The sequence below is a fragment of the Orcinus orca genome, chromosome 8 (assembly GCF_937001465.1).
Source record: "Orcinus orca chromosome 8, mOrcOrc1.1, whole genome shotgun sequence".
In the NCBI taxonomy this organism is placed as follows: domain Eukaryota; kingdom Metazoa; phylum Chordata; class Mammalia; order Artiodactyla; family Delphinidae; genus Orcinus; species Orcinus orca.
The window spans coordinates 96,838,320-96,862,052 of NC_064566.1; the positions used below are offsets into that span (position 1 = coordinate 96,838,320).

General features: G+C 37.4%; 1 protein-coding gene across 5 annotated transcripts in view; it reads left to right on the forward strand.

The window, feature by feature from the left end:
- Window positions 1-23,733, forward strand: part of ARHGEF12 (Rho guanine nucleotide exchange factor 12) — a 145,204-nt gene that overhangs the window by 109,545 nt on the left and 11,926 nt on the right. For all 5 annotated transcript variants that reach the window (XM_033407322.2, XM_033407321.2, XM_033407319.2 and 2 more), the window contains 18 exons: window positions 597-639; window positions 929-1,034; window positions 1,465-1,602; window positions 2,099-2,131; window positions 2,446-2,560; window positions 3,258-3,363; window positions 4,823-5,035; window positions 9,611-9,743; window positions 10,046-10,081; window positions 10,686-10,840; window positions 11,814-11,960; window positions 13,055-13,140; window positions 16,286-16,411; window positions 18,037-18,151; window positions 19,767-19,867; window positions 21,748-21,825; window positions 22,946-23,021; window positions 23,550-23,717. In XM_033407322.2, coding sequence (XP_033263213.1) covers window positions 597-639; window positions 929-1,034; window positions 1,465-1,602; window positions 2,099-2,131; window positions 2,446-2,560; window positions 3,258-3,363; window positions 4,823-5,035; window positions 9,611-9,743; window positions 10,046-10,081; window positions 10,686-10,840; window positions 11,814-11,960; window positions 13,055-13,140; window positions 16,286-16,411; window positions 18,037-18,151; window positions 19,767-19,867; window positions 21,748-21,825; window positions 22,946-23,021; window positions 23,550-23,717 — 1,975 coding nt within the window. The remainder of the gene's footprint in view (window positions 1-596; window positions 640-928; window positions 1,035-1,464; window positions 1,603-2,098; window positions 2,132-2,445; window positions 2,561-3,257; window positions 3,364-4,822; window positions 5,036-9,610; window positions 9,744-10,045; window positions 10,082-10,685; window positions 10,841-11,813; window positions 11,961-13,054; window positions 13,141-16,285; window positions 16,412-18,036; window positions 18,152-19,766; window positions 19,868-21,747; window positions 21,826-22,945; window positions 23,022-23,549; window positions 23,718-23,733) is intronic.

Genomic DNA, 23,733 nt, shown 5'->3' on the forward strand with positions numbered 1-23,733 from the left:
GAAAGAGCTAGAGATTTAAGACTCCAGAGCCTCAACATTGATATGCAACACTTTCTCGCTGGGAGTGTGACTATTGCTGTGAGGGTTCTTTAGCTTTACACAGCAAAATGGTTGGGAATATCGTGGTCTGTAGTGTGAGTATATCAAAAAAGTAAATAAAAATCATCGTTATATATGAGTAAATTTTCATATGATATACACGTAGTTGAGGTTTTACCTATATTGATTCAAATGATGTATAACTGATTATCTTAACCAGTGATTCTAGAAAGCCCAAGCCAATATTGATTCATTTTAGAAAACCAAAGCCAACAGGAATAAGTAAGGCACAGAAGCATTCAGTCATCTAGTAAAACAAGTGTAGATGTTTCCATTACAATACGATCCTTGGGAAAAAGGCTTATTTTCAAGTTTAACAATAGAACATTCCAGAGCTATGAAATTTAGATGGGTGAAACCCAAAAAATGAGCTTATACATGAATATTCTTGTAAAAATAGATATTCAAGTTGTATCTCTTTATTTTGTATAAGTCCTTATATGCATCCTGAAAAACTCTTAGTACTATTTCACTTTTTGTTTGCATTTTTATTTTAGCACCTGAAAGTTTCTGTTCCTGATGAAATATCAGTAGATCTAGGTAAGTCTGGAGCACCAATATGCTGGAGAATTACATCTCTATAGATACGTAGTTCAGCTCCTCCCTAAGGTTTCTATCTGTTACGTGGTGACTAGTAGGTGATATGACTCACAGCAGAAAAAAAGCCTATAATACATTTAAGGGTAAATGAAAGATGAATTCTGAGATGAAATACATAAAATGTATTGAACTTCTCTTTGTCTTACTTCAAGTTAAGTTTGCACCAAATAGTGCCAGTTATAATGCAAAAAATATGCCTTAGATCAGGTGACTTCTTCTATTTATGCAGAAAAAAGAAGACCCGAGCTTATTCCTGAGGATCTACATCGCCACTATATCCAAACTATGCAAGAAAGAGTCCACCCAGAAGTTCAAAGGCACTTGGAAGATTTTCGGTAAGCTTGGTGGTAAGCTGATATGGTTGTTCTGAATTAATTTTCTTTTTAAGTAGGAAAAGGTTATACATTAAGTCCTTGGCTCAGCATATCGTCTTTAGCACTGTTACTAAAGCCTAATGCGCATCTGCAGTCAGAAGGTTGGCGTGGTACTGAGAGTGCATAGTCCCCATTCCTTACGCTGTCAGGAATTGTGCCTAGTATTAGTACTCTGTGCTAAGTGTGTCCTTCAGGATATGTGCTCTGTTGAGTGAGTGCCTCTAGAATTGTCTTCCTCCGGTGTCCTAGGTGACATGGGCCCCCAAATAGAAAACTGTGACATTTTGCCTGTTGCTAGAAATTCACAGCTATGGAAACTCTGATGAAACATCTCCAGAGGGAGGTAGTTTTTCTCTAGGCTGCCTCAGGAAATTTCTCCTATTCCCTTTAGACAGAAACGTAGCATGGGGCTGACGTTGGCTGAAAGCGAACTGACTAAAATTGATGCAGAGAGAGACAAGGACCGGGTAACTTTGGAGAAGGAACGGGCATGTGCAGAGCAGATTGTTGCCAAAATTGAAGAAGTGTTGTAAGTAACAGAAATACATGTAGAAAGGCCCTCTCTACTAAGATGCTAATTGTGCTTAAAGTGAACAAATTTAGAAGGGGGGTCAGGTTGTTTATGTGGAGCTGTTTATTCTGTCGTAATACTTGAGAAGCTAGAATTTTACATTCATGCTGATACTTTCGATGACGTTCTTGTATTTCTTTTTCTGGGTGTTGGTAAAATGAGTAACTATAAAATTTCTAACTGATCAAAAACAGGTTGAATACTTATATTGGCTTCAATTCACAGACTTTGGAAATGTTTCTTACTATCAGACATTTACGGTTGATGACATGAGTGTGAAAAGCATATGGTTCCTTCAGGGATTAGAATTTTTCTCATGTTTTATTCCAGGTGACAGAGATTTGGGGTGGGTCCCAAAGCATTTGGCTCTGTTCTGCTGTTTCAGTTATCTGAGTTTAATAACAACTCTTTTATTAAACTTTAATGTTTCATTTTTAAATGTTTTTATTTTTAGAATGACTGCTCAGGCTGTAGAAGAAGATAAGAGGTAATATAACTACTTTTTTTCTAGAATTTTAAGGAAAAAAGAAACTATCTTGTCTCCTGCCCTAAATTATGATTTCTTTCTTTTAACATAAAAATATAGACTGTCTCCCTCTGGTGGCCTGTATTTTACTTGACTAATATTCTAGTATCTTGAGTAGAATCCTTTACTATTCACAGTGAATAGATAGCTCCTTATTTTTCACTTGATGAATTCTAGGAATTTCAGCAGTGGGGTTTTGGAAGTCATTTGGTATCTTTATTCTACCCACCATCCCTTCCCAGAAGTCTTATTTTACTTAATCCTTTCTCCCTCAGTTCAACAATGCAATATGTTATTCTCATGTACATGAAGCATTTGGGAGTAAAAGTGAAAGAACCTCGAAATTTGGAGCACAAGCGAGGTCGGATTGGATTCCTTCCAAAAATCAAGGTAAGACTAGAATAATAATAGTGTGTTAAGGTCTCCATGCTTCTTTACATTTGATTGCAGTGCTTTCCTTCTTAGTATTTACTTTTTCAGCAAATTAGTGCTAGGCATGCCAATAGGAATAAGATGTGGTCCCTGTTCTCAAGAAACTCAAAATCTAGTGAGAAATCCAGCCGTACAAACTAATTTATTAGGCAGTGTGAAAAGTGAAACTAGTAGTTTATACAGAGAGCTGTCCCTAACTGTTCTGGCCTCATACTTTTCTTTTATGGTACCTGTCAGTGTTTGTAATTTTGTATGGCTTGGTTTCTTTTTTGTTAGATTGTAAATCTGGATGAAGATAAGGACCTCCTTCATTGTATCCCCAGCTTTTAGCATAGTGCCTTCGTACATTATTAGCTTAGTAAATATTGTTCAACAGATGAATGAATTACTTAGAACAGGCTCCCAGTAAATGTGCTATAAACCTACCTTTTACTTTCCAAAATTGTCAGTTCTGAAGGGTTTGAAAAGGCATCTTGAGTTTGGTGTGTACATAGTACTGTGTGCCAGCCTCTAATGAGTGCCCTGTGTGTGTCTTTCATTTACATTTAACCAGTTTCTTTCAACTGACCATTAGAATGTGTTTCTGTTTAAAAGCAACAAAAGAAATCTACTCTGTTACGTATGTGTTATCTTTTTGATTGTACCTCAACTCTAGCAAAGTATGAAGAAAGATAGGGAAGGCGAAGAAAAAGGGAAGCGAAGAGGATTCCCCAGCATCTTGGGACCCCCAAGGAGACCAAGCCGTCATGACAACAGTGCAAGTACGTTGAAGTTTAAAATGCTGCATTCCCACCATTCCATGCCGTCTTTACATTTAGGCTCATTTAGCTAGAATGGGTTGCTGGAAAAAGGTGTTCTAGAAGTGTTTCCACTGAGCTTCCATTGTTTCTATTCAATGTGATTTCTGAACTAAAGCCCCATGTGACTTCACAGTTGTCATAAACATCTTATTTCATGTCAGTAGAGTATTCCATTAGTTGTCCATAACATAATTTACTTACCTGTTCTGATTTTGTTTGCACTCAAATTCTGATTGTGAAATTTATAAAACAAGATGTGCATGGATTTCTCCACCACACTTTGTTTTACCTCTTTATACACACATTACTCACTTACTCCATACTTCTGCAGTTTTTCCACCTCTTCATTGTGTTTTATTTCCTGATGTCCCTCCACCCTCAGGCCTATTGGAGAGGCAGTCTCCTAGAGAGGGCTGCAGGAGAAGTAGGGGTGGGCGAGCTGCTGTGGGGAGAGAAATTAGCTCATATAGTGGTCTTCAAGGTGACAGGTACCACATTTGAAAATATTGGCATGGGCTGGAGTTGGGGGGGTATTGTGATACAGTGAACCTGAATGTCCCACACAATGAGGAACTCTCACTCAAAATGTCAGTGGTGCCCCTTGCTGAGAAACACTGAGAAGATGAAGGAAATTTTTAGAGAAGAGGTTGAGGAGAACAGAGCATTTCACAGATGCTGACCATGAGTTCCAAGGGATACAGAAGAGGAATTGTAGGAATTGGGGAAGGAAGAATTTTAGGATTAGAGGTGTACAAAGCTGTGTGGGGATGTGCCAGGTTATGGGGGACGATGAGCTGAGAGTCTTCAGCTTCTCATGGTGACTGATGTGAACAGTGGTAATGGGCAGCATAAGGATTATTCTGCATGGTCTCTGAGGCATGTCGTGATGATGAAGTTGTGAGTGTTAGCGAGAAGCTAGGGGCTTGCTAAGAGCTCACAGAGCTAAAAGGCTTCATCTTCTCTCTTACAAATGAATACAGCTTCGTACGTGTCCATCTCCGGCTCTCGGCATCCCCTCTGCCCCCACCCACTGTTGCTCTCCTCAGCTCCTTTTCTCATGACCCTTCTTCTCCTGCCTCTTCTCACCCGCCTCATCTTCTACCATCTCCCACCCTTTTCTCTTCATCCTCCTTCACCTTCTCCTGCCTTTCTCTCTTTCTCTCTCTCTCTCTTTTTCTTCTCTCTCTTGCTCTCTCTTTCCTACCTCCTTCCTTCCTTCTCTTTCTATCTTCCTTTCTTTCCTTTCCCTCCCTTCTTTCTATCGATCTGTTTATCTATCTATCCCTCACTCTGTATAAAAATCCACGTTATATTTTTCTAGGGCCCACCATGTTCCAGACATTTTTCTAGATTCTTTTCATCATCTTTTTTTTTTAAGCTGTTTTGCAGCATGAATTATTAACTATTGCTTTCTGTTCAGTTGGCAGAGCCATGGAACTACAGAAGCAGCGCCACCCTAAGCACATATCCACACCCTCATCTGTGAGTCCTGAACCTCAGGACTCTGCTAAGTTGCGCCAGAGTGGATTAACAAGTGAAGGAGCAGACATTGGATACCTGCCAGCCAATTCCATGTCCTCCATGGTTTCAGGGGCCACTCTTTCCCAGGAAGGAGGGAAAGAGAATGATATGGGTGAGCTAATGCTGTAGTTCAACTTAGCTGAGTATCAGGATTTTAAAACAACTATACTAAGAAATAGAGTGGCAGATGATTTAAATCAAGACTGAACCCCAGTTTTAGTTTTAATATTTTAATATTATATAACCAGTGACAAATCTGTGCTGAATGGTAATTTTGAGTTCTTATCCATTCAAAAAATATTTATTACGGACTTCTCTGTCAGGCATTAGCTCTGTGCCAGATGTTATCATACAGAGTAATATGTAGATTCTTGCCCCATGCAGCTTAGTCTTCTGGGAAGATAAGTCATACGAATAAAAACTTCAAATCGTGGGGAGTGTTGAGAGGACTGGTCAGAAGTTAGAGGCAGATGTGTGTATGTGGGGAGCGGGGTGCATCTAAAGAAGAGTTTTTAAAAAATCTAAGATTACCAGGGTTGTTTTTTTTTTTTTTTAATGCTAAGGGGAAGCCAGTTGAGAGGAAGAGGTTGAAAATGCGGGAGCTGGACTTTGTATCCAATAGAACAAAGTTTTGAGAAGGAGAGAAGCGATGATATGTGGGGTGTATGTGAAGGGCAAGGTTATTAGCTGAGAGTTAGGATTTAGTGAGAAGGGCAAGGGGATTTGAAAAGTAAAGAAAGATAGGAAGTAATTGTAGATAATTGAGGAAAGAGCTTATTACCATATTTCTTCATACTTGTTATAATGGGTTTCTGAAGCAAGTGATCTGGAAGAATTAGGTGGTTTTATTTGGAGAAGGAAATGCCTCTCTATATTGGTGATTTTGGAAGCCGTTCAATTTCTGGTATGACAAGATCAAGGATAAATCTGTGGAAGTGGTCACCAAGGTGGCAAAGAGGGGGTTACTATAGATGAAGAGGGCAAGGAACCAAGGAACCAAGGGTTTGAATACCTTTATACCACAGACTTTGAGATCACTGCATATGGTAATAGCACAGAGAGGAAGACTGTGAGCCAGCAGCCAAAGGTTCAGTGTTGCTGGATGGTTGGTGGTGGGGGGAGAACACGTGATATTATTCAGAGAGTGCGAGCCTCAGTAGAGCAAGGGATTTTTATAAGAAGGTGAGATAATAGTCTAAAAGTAGTACTGAGGAAAAAGAAGGGTCTCTATCTCATCTCCACCCTGCAGTACACAGTGTATGACTGAAACATCAGTCTCTGTTTGAGAGGGCTGGAGCAGAAGAGGTTACCTTCCATGGGATACGAAAGTTTTTACTTAAGACAAAGAAGTAGGGGTGACATTTGTAGAGAAGTGTGGAGGTTCTGTCTTACATGGAATTCTGAAGATGTAGGATTGAGTAATGCATTAATTCATGTCTCATTGAAATAAAAGCATGGTAGGTAATGAATAAACGAAAATCATAAAGAGAAAAGAAGTAGAGGAAGAAAAGATATTATCATTCAGTAAGAGATTTCAACAAATTTTGGGGAGATTGAAAGTGGGCAAGAGTGGTTTGATGGATAAAACAACATAAAGGAAGTCGGAGCCTGTAGTTCGTTTAAGGAGTCCAAGGTGGGAGCCAGTCTGTCAGTTAGAACCCAGGAGAGACTTTGGGCTCAGAGTTGGCATAAGTTACGGAGTACATGAGTAAGAAGTAAAGCTGAAAATGATGAATTAATTGAAGGTCTGTAATCAAAACAGTTATGTCAGCAGCTTCTGATCCTTACATTGTAGAATATAAGCAGTCTGTCATTCCTCTATCGGAAGAAAATGAATATGCTCTTTGTTATACAAGTTGAGTGAATTGTATAAGGAGTTAAGTCCTCCATGGTATTAGTGCCCTGGAGCTCACTTTAGGGGGCCTGGAGCATGACAGTAGGCATGCCAGGGGCTTACCCTGCTCTGAGGAGCTTCCGGCTGAAATGGCCCTACTTCCACATAGCAGAACGGAAAGCCAAGTCAGCTGCCCAGTCTTTTATTCTAACATATGAACAGCATTACTCACTGTTGGCAAAAGTTATTAGAGTCCAGACCTAAGATAATACATAATGCCAAACATATTAGTGGCATAAAAAAGAAAATACAAAATAAACACAAAAACTGCCACTAGCAGAAAATAATTTAGGCAATAAGTAAGAACTTATAAAAATACCTCTAAATTAGATAGTATTCTTGAAGAAATTAGAGGTTATTATATCTAAAGCAAGAATAGGATGTTATAAAAAGGGAGCAGAGACCAAAATGTTTTAATGTAACTATTACATATAATAACTGTTTTATTAGTTATTAATTGCTTTGTGATAAATTACCCCAAAGCTTGATGGCTTAATACAAAAAATATTTACTACTTCACATTTTTGGTGGGTAAGGAACTCAAGAGCAGCTTAGCTGGGCAGTTCTGGCTTGGAGTCTCTCATAAAGCTATAGTCAGGATGTCAACCAGCCATCTGAAAGCTTAATGGGGCCTGGAGACCTCTTCCGTGCTTCCGCAGGTGGCTGGTGGCAGGAAGACTTAGCTCCTTGCTGGGGGCCTCGGCTCCGCACCACGTGGGCTTCTCCATGGAACTGCTTGAGTGTTCCCTGACGTGGTAGCTGACTTTCCCAGAGTGATCCAAAGGAGAGCGAGAAAGAAATCCCAGTGTTTTTCTGTATGACTTAGTCTGTATGGATATACCCCCTTATTTCAGCAAGTTAGAAGCAAGTCACTAAATCCAGCCCACATTCAAGGAGAGAAAAATTAGGTGCCACTGCTGAAGGGAGGAGTAGCAAAGAATTTGTGGACGTATTTTCAGACCACCACAGCTGCTAATAATTAAATAAGAAGAAAAAAAAGAAGTCCCTAAAAATAAAGTCAAAGAAATATTTCAGAATCTGTATCAGAGACATCAAGAGATAGAAATGGAGAGGCAAGAATTATGTAGAGAGCCACCACGGAGATTCACAAAACATCAGCAGAGGAACGGGAGGAGAGGCAGTTAGAGAAATGACAGAAGAGGGCTTCCCAGCGCTGAAAAAGAATACATGTTTTTCAAACAGAAAGGGCTTACCTGGAACCAACTACAATGAGTAATAATGTTTTAAAAAAAGACCCATGCCTAGAGTAGCTTTGGAAATGTCAGTGCATCAGAGATAAAGAAAAAGAATCCTGAAAGCTTTCAAGAGAAAGAAAATGGAGATTATGATGTCACATTTCTCAGAACATTAGGTGCTAGAATACAAAGGAGCCATGCCTTCAACTTGCTGAAAGAAAATGGTATTGAACTTAGAATTCTATATCCATCCAAACTATCCATCAAATATGAAGAAAGATACAAAGACATTTTCAGATACTCCAGGATTCAGAGTTTAACTGAAATGCACCCTTTCCTTGAAAATAATTTAAGATACGCACTCCAGCAAAATGAGAGAAAAATTAAGAAAGAAAATCTCATGGGGTCCAGGAAACAGTGGAAACAACCCAGGAAAGTGGTGAAGGGCAGTTCTAGGGTGATAGTTGTGTCACAGGCCAAGGGAACAGCTGTTCCAGATTGGAACACAAGAAGAACCTAGGGGATAAGAGAAAAGGAGATTTTAAGCAGTTTATAGTAACAGATGAAAAAGCTTGTGACTTGGTAAAATTATATTACTTTGACAGCAATAAAAGAAAGGCATTTAGAAATGCTAAGAAGAACAGAATTGTTCAAGAAAGTTGTCGTGATTTGAACATGAAGCAGAATTAAAAAATGGCATAATCTTAAAGTAATTGATTGAGTATATGACTTTAATGTAATAAATACTCTATTTCAAGTGGCCTAGGAGTTGTATGATTGGACCAGTAGAAAAGAAAACCTAATCCTAACTAACATGCCTCTTAACCTGGCATGAATAATATGTATATATATGTTGTATTACAATATGTGTATGGTCATAATAATGTAAGCACACTATTTGTTTTCAGACTTTTAGAATCAACCTAATAGGCAAAGCACAGAATATTTAGTTGTAAAGGAAAGAAATATAATTAAAGAGAAGGTTATGGACACTAAATACCTAATTTGACATAGAGGAGAATTAAGATACTAACACCTTGTTGGAAAAAAGATATATATATAATTCTATCATTTAAGCTTAGGGAATAACAAATAAGCCAACTAGGAATAATAATATAGTTATTAAACAGTGGGAAGAAAAAAGGGAGGGAAGTGAAGATGGGGCGTATAAGTGAGCAAAATCCTCGGAGGAAGAAGAGATAGATATTTCCTAAATATAATAAATCAAGAAAAAGAACTATGAGGTTATTATTTGGAGGTGGACCCCCATAATAACTAAAATTTGAATGAAAAAGATTGGCACTGGGGGTAAAAAAGGATAAAGTAAGAGAACGTGTCTCCTTATCATACGCCCTTCTGAGTTGTTGCCATATCTTATGTTGATTTTTTAAAACCTGCTTAAAAATGATTTTCCTGTTTATTTTTTAGTGCATTTAAAATTTTTATATTAGAATTTTGTTTCTAGCTAACCTGCAATTGTTTAAGGAAGAATTTGGATATGGATGAGGTGGAAACTTTCTGGGTTACTAATTCTTCTTTTTTTTTCAATCATTGTCTTTAGTAACACCACCTGAATGTCTGACTTGTGTCTTTTCAGGATCAAAGCAAGTTGGAGAAACGCCAGCATCTGGAGACTCCTTAGATGGCACACCTCGTACTCCCAGTACCATCTTTGACTTCCCACCTCCTCCATTAGACCAAGTGCAGGAGGAGGAATGGGAAGTGGAAAGGTAATTCAGTGATATCTTAGGGGCGTTTAGGACATTGCTTAAAAGCTTTTCACTGTATAGTATGCCTACACTCCGTAGCATTTTTTCCCCCATGTGTTTTTTGGGGGAAGAAGTAGAACTTACTGGTAGTAAATACTAGATAGGTGCTGAAATGTTTTTTAATTTATTTGATACTAAATCATTGCAATATCCAGAATTATTTATCAGCCACTGTAGTTTAACACAATTTTGAGTATCTTTGTCATAAATTTCTTGATTTCTGTTTTGTTTTTGTGTTGACTCTCTGTTCTCCATCATTTTAGGGTGACTGAACATGGGACACCAAAGCCCTTTCGAAAGTAAGTATTCCTAAAGTAGCTTTCAATAGGGCATATTTTAAGAAATATATCTTTTCTCGGGCTTCCCTGGTGGCGCAGTGGTTGAGAGTCTGCCTGCCGATGCAGGGGACACGGGTTCGTGCCCCGATCCGGGAAGATCCCACATGCGGCGGAGCGGCTGGGCCCGTGAGCCATGGCCGCTGAGCCTGTGCGGCGTCCGGAGCCTGTGCTCCGCAACGGGAGAGGCCACAACAGTGAGAGGCCCGCGTACCGCAAAAAAAAAAAAAAAAAAAAAAAAAGAAATATATCTTTTCTCCCTAAAGTCCTAGTTTTAAAGGAAAAGAAACCCTGTACACAAATCTGTTAGATAGTATAAAAGAAATTTCTTAATAAACACAATTATTTAAAAGATATTTATAGAGGTATTGATAACACACGTAAGCTGTTTTGTAGGAGACGATGATGTATTTATAACACATGTAAGCTGTTTTGTAAGAGAGGATGATGTTTCAGGCTCTGTGCAAAGCAGTCCTTCAGAAATATGACTGATTTACTGTAGTGTAAAGACTTGTGCTATTGTCCATGTGATATCCTCAAATAGAATCCATTATTTTTTCTTCATTAGGTTTGACAGCATAGCTTTTGGAGAAAGTCAAAGTGAGGATGAACAGTTTGAAAATGACTTAGAGACAGATCCACCCAACTGGCAACAGCTCGTTAGTCGAGAAGTGTTATTGGCGCTAAAGCCTTGTGAGATCAAAAGACAGGAAGTAATTAATGGTGAGTTTAATTAGTTTTTGTTGTTGTTATTCACATATATTGAGTTTTATTAGAGTTAAACCAACCCCTGAGCCTTGGAGTTTGCTTCGAAGTGTCTGCTAGCCTTTTGTTTTGAACAGAGAGGAAATTAAACTAATAGATCGATGATCCTTGAACTTTCCAACTTAAAAATGCAAATGATTGTATGATTCTTATTGATAATTTAAAAGGAAAATGCATTTAGCATTCAGGTTATTTAAAATTCATAGCATTATAGATCTTAAACTTGAAAAATCATTGAGACATTTGTCCCATCACTTTACTTTCAGGCTAAGTTATTTTTATGCATAGATTGTAAATGAGGAAGCTAAGGCTCAGGATGAGTGGTTGAATTAGTCAAGATCATACAGCTGATAAGTGACTGGAAGAAAACTAGAATCTAGGTCTTCCTTTATCCTCGTGCATGTTCTTTATTTTATCCTAGCATGTATGTGACAGAGAGATGACATGGAAGCTGTACCTGCTACTGTCTTTAGGCTGTGATTTGAATAAATATCCTTCCTGTCTCTAGCAGCATTGAGACATAGTGAGATTATAAAGTCTGGCCTCAGAAATAAGAGTTTATAGGCAAATTAGGTAACACAGAGTGCTGTTATTTCTGAAGAGGGTTCAATTCAAAGTCCGTATGCTATTTGGGCTTACAGTTTTCTAATGCTGGAGTTGTGATTGGTTGGTGCTCCCAACCAATGGATTTTGGAGTACGTTGTTAAGTTTTAAGTACAAAATAGTTTTGATGATATTTTTCATTTGCCAGTATTTATAGCTCTGTAGGAGAGTTTAATGTAATCAAGAAGTGACTTCAGAGATACTATATCCTTTCAAAACTACAAATAATTATTATATAACTCATTTGCTACTTAATTTCAGCTAAAGCCTATGTTTGATCCCATTCTAAGTAAGGTAACATTTTATATTTCCTTTTTTTCCTGCTTAGAATTGTTCTACACTGAAAGAGCTCATGTTCGAACATTGAAGGTTCTAGATCAAGTGTTCTATCAGCGAGTTTCCAGAGAAGGAATTCTGTCACCTTCAGAACTACGGAAAATTTTTTCAAACTTAGAAGATATTCTTCAACTTCACAGTAAGAGAGATTGACTCTGATCTTTTTCCCTAACATTTCCAATAGATAAAAGATTGTGAGTATGTAAAGGGACCATAACAGTAAAACCTTATAAATGTATCCATGTGTTAGCTTTCCTGAAATTATATAATTAAATGTGAGCATAACATAAAGAAATGATTGGATCTTTGAATTTCTCCCCAACCCTTTACCCCCACCCCACGCCCCCATCAGCCTTTTTTATACAAAGTGTTAACACAGGACTTAGGGCCTAAAGTCCATGCCTGAGATGAAAAACATGAATAGTTAAAATTACCCTTGGAAATTCCCTATTGATTACAATATATATGTTTTTAAAAAGGTATTCTATATAATAATATATGTATAAATATATTTTGTAAGTAGTAATATACAGCATATAATCCCATGGTGGGAATATTTTCAGGAATTAAATTATTTTATTGTTTTGTTGCTTGGAATGCTTGAGTGAATACATAAAGAATCTGTCTTGCTGGCTTTCTCTGGTTGTAGTTATCTTGGACTTTTGTAGGCAGTGGTACCAGTTCCTCTCTTTTTAAGTCACTGTTTCTCCAGGACCCTTAGTTTTCAGTCTGTCTTTCATCAAGGATGCCATCACCACCTACCAACACCCTCCCACCAAATGGTTGCTTTTTGCCCCTTTGTGGGTGATCCTAGGTCTCACCAGTATGCACGGACACATTCAAGCATGATGATGTCCATTGCCTGGGAACACACACATTTTGAGAGGAACAGTGGACGGAGTCACCTATACAATTGAACTTTGTTTTTTATGAACATGGTTGGTTATAGATGGAATCTTGAGGTTAAATGCGTATTTGATGCACCTAACTGTGTATAATGTGCTAGTTTCCACATTGTTTTATGCTTTGGCAACTGTTTTTCAGATAGAACTCAAAACATTTAGGTTTATAGGAATTGGGTCCAGATTTATATTTAAGGCCATCAGAAGCAGCTATATGCTACTCTGAAAATCCTTTTTTTTTTTTTGAAAATTTAGGTTCGTGGTATTACCAGTATCTCAGCCTGAAATGAATGTATGCTTAATTTTTTTCATTGTTTTTTTTCTCCCTTAGTTGGGTTGAATGAGCAAATGAAGGCTGTTCGAAAGAGGAATGAGACATCTGTTATTGATCAGATTGGGGAAGATTTGCTGACTTGGGTAAGGAGATTTGCTATTTAATTTAAAAATTTTCATAGACACTTGATCAGATTCAAGGTTAAGTTGCTAACCTTCCCAAGTATGCAAACTCCTCCATTTTGCAAAGCTAATGTAAAGATGAAAAGGGGTCCAACTGTGTATTCTTACTTATTCTTCTAATAAGTGCCCAATCAACTACATGCTCCTTTCTCATCAAATTAAAGATACTAGTTCTTTGTGTTTAAAAGAATGTAGAGTAACATGGATATTGATAAAAAATAATTTAACCGATGTAGAATTTTAACTGTCTTCTGTTGTCAAAATCTCAGAACTGTACTGTAAAACATTAGACAATCGTAGATCCAAAACTACCATCACAAAAGTAGAAGGGTGAAAATTACTTAATCTTATGTACCAGGAAAGAGTTCAGAGACTCTAGTAGCTGTTTGTCAAATTGTAGTTATCTTTCCAGCTGACTCTTTATCACTATATACTCCATAATATATACTCACGTGCCAAGCACTGTTCTAGGTACTGGGGATGCAGTAGCAGTCAAAACAGATATGGCTCCTGTGCCAGTGGAGCTTATAGTCAATGGGAAAAAAAAAATTAAAAAACAGTCGTTAGTTATTTCAAGTGTGATTAGTGTTACAAAAAGGGGAGAATACAGGTTATTATGGGAATAGATAGCAAGGAGACCTGAACTGGAACATACAGAAAATCTTCCTAGGGGAAAGTGGGTTTGATCCAGACATTTAAAGGAAGTAATATAGTTAAGGCTGTGAATAATAGTAAAATATGTGATGTAGTTCTCAAAATTTTAATACTGGTTGAACAAGAACTGTTTAGCTATGCCGACAGATATTTACTTCAATATGTAGACTGAGGAAATGTCACAAGATTTTGGTAATTTTACAATGATAACTTTTTGGTAATTTTACAATGATTGATAATTTTACAATGATTAAACACTAGAAAGTTGACTAAAACAATCTTGGTCCTACTCCTTTCATTGATGGTGAGACTGTAACTCAGAATCTCCTAATCTATTAGTAGAACTCTTCTTAGCCATTAGCCACTTGACACGTAGAATAAGATCAGGGAATCATAATCCAGTCTCATCTTGGATTTACTGAACTTTCCAAAGCATTTTCTCCTTAGGCCCACGCTGGCATCATTGTTATTAAGGAGACTTGACTTCCTTGAAAAATCCAGCTTATTCTGTGGCTACTCTGTGATGGTGGGACTCATTTTGTTTCTTGATCTCTGAGTTCTGTTGCCTTGGCAGCACTCTACTCAACTTGAAACAGAAAATTCGTAGTATGACATAGCGTAGCATCAATTTTCTTGTTAAGTTTGGATTAAAAAGTTGTAAGTCATATGGACTTAACGATATCAATCTTGATTCCTAAGCAATTTAATTTGCATCTAATAAAAATAATGTTTAACACCAAGTGTCAAGTGAGATTCATCATTAATAAGGTACAGAAGTACATTGGTCCTCTTACCACAGTCCTTTGGACTGCATAAATCTACTACATGGTAAAATAAAGTGGAGATACCTCTTAAAAGTGGGACCACAAATTTATTTTAGAACATTCAAAAAGAATTGTATTCTTGACCAATGTGATATGCCTATAAAATGTTGAGGAAAAGCAGAATGGACTAACCAATTTGGTTAGTAGCTGCTAGGTACAAAGGGTTAATTTAGGGCAAAGCGTTGGCCAGAAATACTAAAAGCAAAAATCATAAACAGGTGTCTAGATTTACTCTATTTTTTTTTTTCTTTTTTTTTTTTTTGCGGTACGCGGGCCTCTCACTGTTGTGGCCTCTCCCTTTGTGGAGCACAGGCTCCTGACGCGCAGGCTCAGAGACCATGGCTCACGGGCCCAGCCGCTCCGCGGCATGTGGGATCTTCCCGGACCGGGGCACAAATCCGTGTCCCCTGCATCGGCAGGCGGACTCTCAACCACTGCGCCGCCAGGGAAGTCCTACTCTATTTTTTAAAATATAGTTTTGGAGAATATTTTTCCAATATTGGTCCCTTGAGGTCACCTTATATATACTTATGCTGCTAGTAAAACCACTGTAAAACTGCTTAAGGCTAGGGTGTTATTTTCTTTTGTAAACAGCCACTGTTAGTAATTGCGTGACACCTGGATTGACTAACATAGCAAAAATGCTGCCAGTCTCATCTCTAAATATGTTGAGTGATATTTATAATAGAATAAGAATACAGCATTGGAGCAACCTATTAAAATATCACTTCGTATGTGTCATAGTTGAAGAAAAAATACTCTGAATTTAACTACAAACGCCCTACAAAAGGATTTTTTACAAAATGCCTTCGTGTATAAACTTTTGGAAATATGGCTTTAAATGGGAGATTTTTATGAAAAGCTTCTTTATAAACCATAAAGCAATTACTACATATATAAAGGTGGTTTTAAAAATCATTTATTCGACCTGTACTTACAAGAATACCTATTATGAGTGAAGCACTTGTTAGGTGTCTTATAAGAAACCTTAAAATCATGGCATATACAAACTTAAATTTACAAATGAAAAATATCAGTAAAAAGTATAATTTTTAGTAAAAGAGGGTCATAGGCTCATGAATCTTCCCCAAGAGAAATTCAAGGGATGGATCCCTACCTTCTACATGGGTGAAGCAGCAGTGATTTAATTTTGTTGTGACCCAGAAAAGTTATGACCTGCCCCGGATTCCACAGTAAGAAAGTAAGCTTAGAATCCCAAGGATTTTCTTCCTAGAGCAGTAAGACAGTAATTTTTGTGAAGGTGTCACATTCTAAGAAAATCAAATTTAATCCCAGTCTTTAAGCATTTTGTGTCTCATATTCCCCCAAGTGTCAGCGTTTCTATCTGATTTAGAAGTGGAATAGACTGAAAAAGTAGTAAGTTATGGTAGAGGCTACAAGCAAGAAAACATTGGACGATGATCAGGAAAGGTCTGGATATGTCAGGGTAAGACCCTTTTTAATGGAGAATCATTGATAATCCACATAAAATGTGTAGATTTCTGTTTCTTGTCACTTGAGGATACTTATTGGAATATTGGAAGGATTGTGGCTGTCTCTCATTTTGCCTGGCCTTATATAGACTCAGTATCCCATTCTCTGTTGTGTTCTTTGCGTTCTTGGCACAGTTCAGTGGACCCGGGGAGGAAAAGTTGAAACATGCTGCTGCTACCTTTTGCAGTAACCAACCCTTTGCCCTGGAAATGATCAAGTCTCGTCAGAAAAAGGATTCTCGATTCCAGACTTTTGTGCAAGTGAGTTGAGTGAGTCATGTAAGAAAAAAGAAATGCCATTTTTTATCAACTACGGAACAAACTAGGGGAATCCTACGACTAAATTTTTTACAAGGATTATGTCTGTGTTTACGTTTTTAAAGCCATACATTTTCTCTTAAATTACTGGAAAATATAAAGATGATACTGGAATGGTGAATAATAAAGAATATATGGCAGGATTACAATACTTGACATAGAAGTCCACATTGCCATGGAGATACTGTCAGGAAATGGCCCATGTACACTATTAAAATAATGCCGTCAAAACATCAGAATGGCCTTATATCAAGCCCAGGGAAGAGCGTAACAAGCAGTCATGCTTACCAGGGCATATATTGGTGTAGACCAAGGGTCAGTAAACTATAGCCCACCAGCCATATCCAGCCTCTTCCCTGTTTTTGTAAATAAAGTTTACAAAGCTGTATTTACACAGTTGATATTTTTATTGCTGTATAACAAATTACCACAAATGTAGCAACTTAATGCAAATGTATTATGTCACAGCTTTTACAGTTTAGGAGTACAGATATAGTTTATCTGTGTCCTTTCTTCATGCTTTCACCAGGCTGAAATCGAGGTATCACCTGCAGCTGCAATTCTCATCTGCCACTCTTCTAAGCTTACGCTGGTTGTCAGCAGAATTCATTTCCTTGTAACTATAACCGGGAGCCGTGTCTTCTTGCTGTTTGACTAGGAACTGCTCTCGGCTCCTAGCGAATGCCCAAATCTCTCTGCTACGTGGCCCTTGTAGGCAGTTTACAAGACGGATGTGTCCTTTTCTTCCAGGCCAGTAGGAATGTGTCTCTCTGAGAGAGCTTTCTTTTAAAGGCTCCTCTGATTAAGTCAGACTCACCTACGACAATCTCCTTTTTGATTGACTCAGAGTTAACTGATAGTCACCTAATCACAGGAGTGATTGTCACCCATCATATTCATAGGTTCTGTCCACACTCAAGGGGGGGGGGATTGTATGGTGTGTACACCAGAAAGTGAGAATCTTGGAGGCCACCTTAGAACTCTTCACTACACACAGCCAAGTTCATTCCTCTGTGTATTGTCTGTGGCTGCTTTGTGCTAAAACAGCAGAGTGGAATAGTTGTGGCAGAGACGGATGGCGTGCAGAGCCTAAAATATTCCCTGTCTGGCGCTTCACTGAAAAGCTTACAGAACCCTAGTACAGTTGAGCTGATATATCGAGACTGGTGAGCTGTTGTGCCTACTTGGAGTGGCAGACAGCAAATTAACTGACTAGCTTTTGGTAGGAATGCCAGTCGTTGAAAAATGTAACTAGATTTTTTTAATACATGAAGATAAAACTTTTTTCACAAGAAAGCAGTTCTTGGAGTTGATTATGGATGCTCTCAGTCTTTGCTTGAATAGATAACACAGAAGCCATTGGCTGAGTGATAAAGGCAACGTTATGTGATTAAAGGAGAAAGCAGAAGTGTAGTGTGGCAGTGGTATGTCTTGGCAGGTTTTAAGTCTTTGATTTAATAACCAGAACTGTGTTGCTGTAGATAGTTACATGATGAATATGTGGTATGTGTTAGGTAATCATAGTCCTAATAAGAATTACAAATTCACTTATTTGACTTTAATTTTAGGATGCTGAGAGTAATCCACTGTGTCGTCGTCTGCAGCTGAAAGATATCATTCCCACCCAAATGCAGAGGCTTACTAAGTACCCTCTTCTATTGGATAATATTGCCAAATACACAGGTACAGCATTCTCACTGAAATTAAAGAGCTTAGGAACAACAACAACAAAAACACATTTTCTGCTGAATAATCTCTCACAGCATCCTGGTGTGTGGACATTGAATTTCCAGATAGTACAGCAAGATGTTCTAACAAGATTCAATCCAGTCTTCTTTGGGCTGTTTGATTTAATGTACTCCGTTAATAGCTCTAGCACAGGGTTTAGCAAACTCTGGATCACGGGTTAAATCTGGCTCACCATGTATTTTTGTAAATAAAGTTTTATTGGAACATAATCATACTCACTTGTTGAAATGTTGTCTCTGACTACTTTTGTAATACAGCAGCAGAGCTGAGTAGTTGTGACAAAGACCATATGGCCTATAAAGTGTACCAAAAAAGCTTACCAATACTTCCTCTAGCATATATCATATTTGCTTTGAAGAAGACTTATACTGGGTTGCAGAGATGTTTTGTATCTACATATATACTTTCATTAAGTCCAACCAATGCATATTGTTCCAACTCTCCTGTTTTGAAACGTGAAGAGAATCTGAGTTTCTCAGTTGAGCTTTAGGCTCTATACTTAGTTCTCATTAATAATTCTATGCAATCAAACGCCTGTTTCTTATGCCTGGGAATTTGAAAATACTCATACACATTAACTTTTATACTTTAATATATTTATTCAGTATAGTTGGACTATTGTTTGGAGGACTGTAATTTTGAATATTCTGATTTTGGTATTCTTTACCAAAATAGAACCTCAACATAATCTCAACACATTTTGGTGAAGTTCATCTTCTTTTAATGATACAAATGTTGTAAACTATTTTCTTTCTTTAATATAATACCAAATTCAAAGAAACATATTTTGGAGTTATTTTGAATTGTTTTATCATTCAAAATATATTGTTTAATGGGTCCACTGTCCATAATCATGTAGGCTGTGCACTTTGATAGGGGGAAAGGGGTCCCATTTGTATAGCTTACAATGTGAATGAAACCCACTCCTTTGGGTGGGCCTGATACTTGATATAAAGCATCTCTCCTTGGATTTGGTTTCTTTTTAAAGGTTAGTATTGATGCTTAAAGTACTATGATAAGAAGTCTTACCTGTCCAAAGACTACCTGAATTGAGATTCTGCTGTAGGATTTTAGCCTGGTATAAAAATATTCAAGGTCTTGGACTTCCCTGGTGGTGCAGTAGTTAAGAATCCACCTGCCAACGCAGGGGACACAGGTTCGATCCCTGGTCCGGGAAGATCCCACGTGCCACGGAGCAGCTAAGCCCGTGTGCCACAACTACTGAGCCCGTGTGCCACAACTACTGAAGCCCATGCGCCTAGGGCCTGTGCTCCGCAACAAGAGAAGCCACCACAATGAAAAGCCCACACACTGCAACGAAGAGTAGCCCCCGCTTACTGCAACTAGAGAAAGCCCGTGCACAGCAACGAAGACCCAACACAGCCAAAATAAAAAATAAATAAAAATAAAAGTTAAAATAAATAAAATATTCAAGGTCTTACTATGCTTTTATAACTGTTGAAATAAAGTGGTATCTCATTTATGTATATACTTACATTCTTTTCTTATTTCCTCCATTTTACATTTTGGATTTCTTTGCCGTATTTAGAATGGCCAACAGAAAGGGAGAAGGTGAAGAAAGCTGCCGATCACTGTCGTCAGATCTTAAATTATGTAAATCAGGCTGTTAAGGAGGCAGAAAACAAGCAGGTAAGAAGGAAAAAGCAAGAAGACACAGGATGACCGTGAGAATAAGAATATTAAATTAGTGTTACCTGGAATCTGTTATTACATAATTGAAGGGCGGGATATTTGTTAACTATTCATGTAGTAGGTGGGTCCGGATCAATTTGGGATAGAACATCAGAGTTGTATTTGGCTTTTTTGAGCATCTCTAGCTGCTTGTTTGCTCATTCATTCACTCTGTTGGTGAGGCTGTAGAAAAACGGGAACTTCCAAATGTATTGTTTGGAGTGTAAAATGATAAAAACCCCAGAGGACAATTTGGCAATTTATACTTAAATTAAAAATGTACGTATTCACACGTCCATTCTTTGATCCAGCGATTCTCTTCCTGGTGATTTACCCAAGAGAAATGAAGATACGTGCCCATAGACTTGTGCAGGACTGTTCATAGCATAAACCAAATGCAAATATAGTCATAAACTAAAGTAATACTAGCAGTAATGGATGACTCTCACAAACATTATACTGAGTAAAAGAAACCAGACACAAAAGAGTACAAATATGTAATTCTATTTATGTGAATTTCTAAGGCTAAACTAATTTATGGTGGAAAAAATCAGAAAAATGGTTGTCCCTGGGGATCTGGGGACAGAGATTAGTTAGGAGGAAGTATGAGGGAGCCTTCTGAGGTGATCGATGGTCATATTTCATATCTTGATAGGAGCTTGATTACACAGGCATATGTATTGGTAAAAACTGGTGGAAAGGTATACTTAAAGTGTGTACATTTCACTGTATGTAACTTTTAATTTAAAAAAAGAACTGTCAATAAATATTGAACTCTTGTTAATGAGATGCATGCTAAAATGTTTAGAGATAAAGTGTGTTATATCATTTTGAGACACATCCAAAATATAAGCTGGATTGATGAATAGATAGAGGGATGAATAGATGGATAGGTATATGATAAAACAAATGTAGCAAATGTTAGTTGTGGAATGTAGATGGTGGGTATATGGGTGTTTACTATACACATTCAGACTTTTCTGTATATTTGGAAATTTTTATAATCTTGGGGAAAAATGTACCCTTTAGTCTAACAGTTGTTTCTCTAGAAATTTATTCTAATATACATGTCCATCAGTAAGGTGTAGTTAAAAAAACTATAGTTCATTCACAGAGTTGAATACCATGCAGCCACTGGAAAAATAGACTACTCTCTCTCTATGTGCTAATGTGGAACAGTCTCCAAGATATATTGATGACTGATAAACACACACACACACACACACACACACACACACACACACACAGGGAGAGAGAGAAATGTGTATATGAATATATTGCATTACCTTTTGAATGAGTAATACACATATGAATGTATTATGTTACCATATATTTCTTTTTAAAAAGCTATATCTACACGCAACAGAGCCAAGCGTGCTTACATCCATATGTATTCTTTTTTCTTAGAGTTTTTCTCATAGGCTACGCAAGAAATGGGTATTAGAGGTTTCTTCTTTAGGGAAAATTGGGGCTGGGAAGGCAAGAGGACAGGCTTAGAGGGAGACTTACTGTTTATTGTGTGCCTTATATTACCTTCTGAATTTTGTGCCATGTACATTATTTACATATTTAGAAAGTAAATATATGCTAGTTAGCAGCCAGAGAGTTTGAAAAGAAGATTGGAAAAGAACAGCTAACGAGGTAGGAGGAAAGTTAGGAGAGGGTAATATCACCAAAGCCAAAAGAAGGGAGTGTTTTAAGGAAGAGTGAGTTGTCAGTTGTGTCTGATATTGCAGAGAGTTCAGCAGAATGCAGGTACGGTGTCCATTTGATCTAGGAACAGGGAGGTCATTGATATCCAAAGCAGTAACCTTAGCTGTGTCCTGTCTCATTTTCAGCGCTTAGAAGATTATCAGCGTCGCCTTGATACCTCCAATCTGAAGTTGTCAGAGTACCCAAATGTTGAAGAGCTCAGGGTAAGGGATGGTCTAATCATAATTTAAAACATAAAATTTGCTAAAGACTTGGAAGGTAATTAACATCTCAGTGGGAACATACATGACCTGAAGGAGTTCTTGCATCATAGATTGTCTGTATTTATGGTTCTGTTCTTCCTTTTAAATGTCTTGGTCTGTGTGAGGATTGCTTTAGTCTTTCAGTAGGGGAATATTTTATGTGAAACTAACTTTTTGTGACAAGGATTTGTAGGAGACTAAGGAACATTACTTATTATTAAAATTAATTTTATTGTGTTCTGTAGTTTGAATAAGAGTAAGGCTGTTTACTGTGGGAACTTTCCAGATTTTTGAGTAAAGGAAGATAATTATTTTTCTATGAAGCCCTTCAAAAGCATAAAAGTTGAAACCATTACAGGAATGATAGTAAAATATTTATTAATTGCCCCTTCTAGTACATGGAGCTTTTGTATTGAGTCACTTAGGATTTTAAGTCTTTCTTATACTGTTTCACTGGTTGTTCTGGCAGATTTATTTGGTGGCTGTTAAAATAGACTTTTATTTATTTATTTTAAGAGCTTATCAAAAAGCATGCTAATATGCTGAGCCCCTTAACTTCCAGAGAATGAGATTTTTCTAGAGCTACTTATGCTAAAAGATGATTCTCTTATTAAGTTATTAATATTTGGAGCAAGCCTCAGTACTACCTGGACTTCTGTGAAATGCTATTCCTTAGAACTTTTTTTGGAATGAGAGCCTAGATCAGAGGCTTCCTACAGATAAGCTATACATCATCCTCATCTAGATAGTTATTCATAGAAAAAGTAAGGAAGGGGTTGAGAATCTAGTAGCTGAATATTTACAGCTTCATTTTCATTAGCTGTTACCTCTGTTTAGAGTGAAATTTGGAAGACAGTACTCCTGAATGTTTTTCTGCAAGATGCTTTTTCCTTTCTAGAAAATTTTATGCAGCTTACTTTAACCTGATTTTTATTCCATTTTCAGTAGTTGACGGATATCAATAATAGTGAATGTAAACGGTATCTTTTATAGTAAGAATTTCTGGAAAGGAGACTAAATGGAATATCATCTCACTAAGTGCTTGGAAATAATTTGTGTGTAATTCTCTTTATTTTGGCAGAATTTGGATTTAACAAAAAGGAAGATGATTCACGAAGGGCCATTGGTTTGGAAGGTGAATAGAGATAAAACTATTGGTAGGTGTACTGTCTGTTGGTTTGGGGGAGAGTGGAGAAGGGAAAAGAATAGGAAGTTTTCCTTATGCCAAAGAGAAGAGATAGCTGTTCACATTTTTCAGTGACAGCAATTAGCAATGGTACTTTGTGTTATTACTCATTTACAGAAGATCTGCTTATGTTATTTTGTTATATGTGAAGCATGTTAAATACTCATTTAGGGATGAAGCAGAAAATTTTGTCATGATTCAGTCCTGTCTCCATCCTTGTATTCTAATGAGTCTCAGCTTCCTTTAAACCACTGTATCTCAAACTATCTGTGGTGAAGAACCAGTGTTTTTTATCTCTTGTCAGTCACAAACTGACACTTTGGTGTAATACATTAAAAATGAGTTATTAAAAAATGAAATTTAAAAATACAATAACAAGTACATTTTTAAAATTTACTAGATTTAACAGAAATCAGTTTTTGATGTCAAATTGTTATAAAGTTTATAAAACACATCTCAATTTCTGTACTGATCACCTCTCCTACATTTTTATTTCTAGATCTATACACTTTGCTGCTGGAAGATATTCTTGTATTGTTACAAAAGCAGGACGATAGACTGGTGTTAAGGTGTCATAGTAAGATTCTGGCATCTACAGGTGATAGCAAACACACATTTAGCCCTGTCATCAAGTTGAATACAGTGCTGGTTCGACAAGTGGCAACAGGCGAGTATGTCTGCTG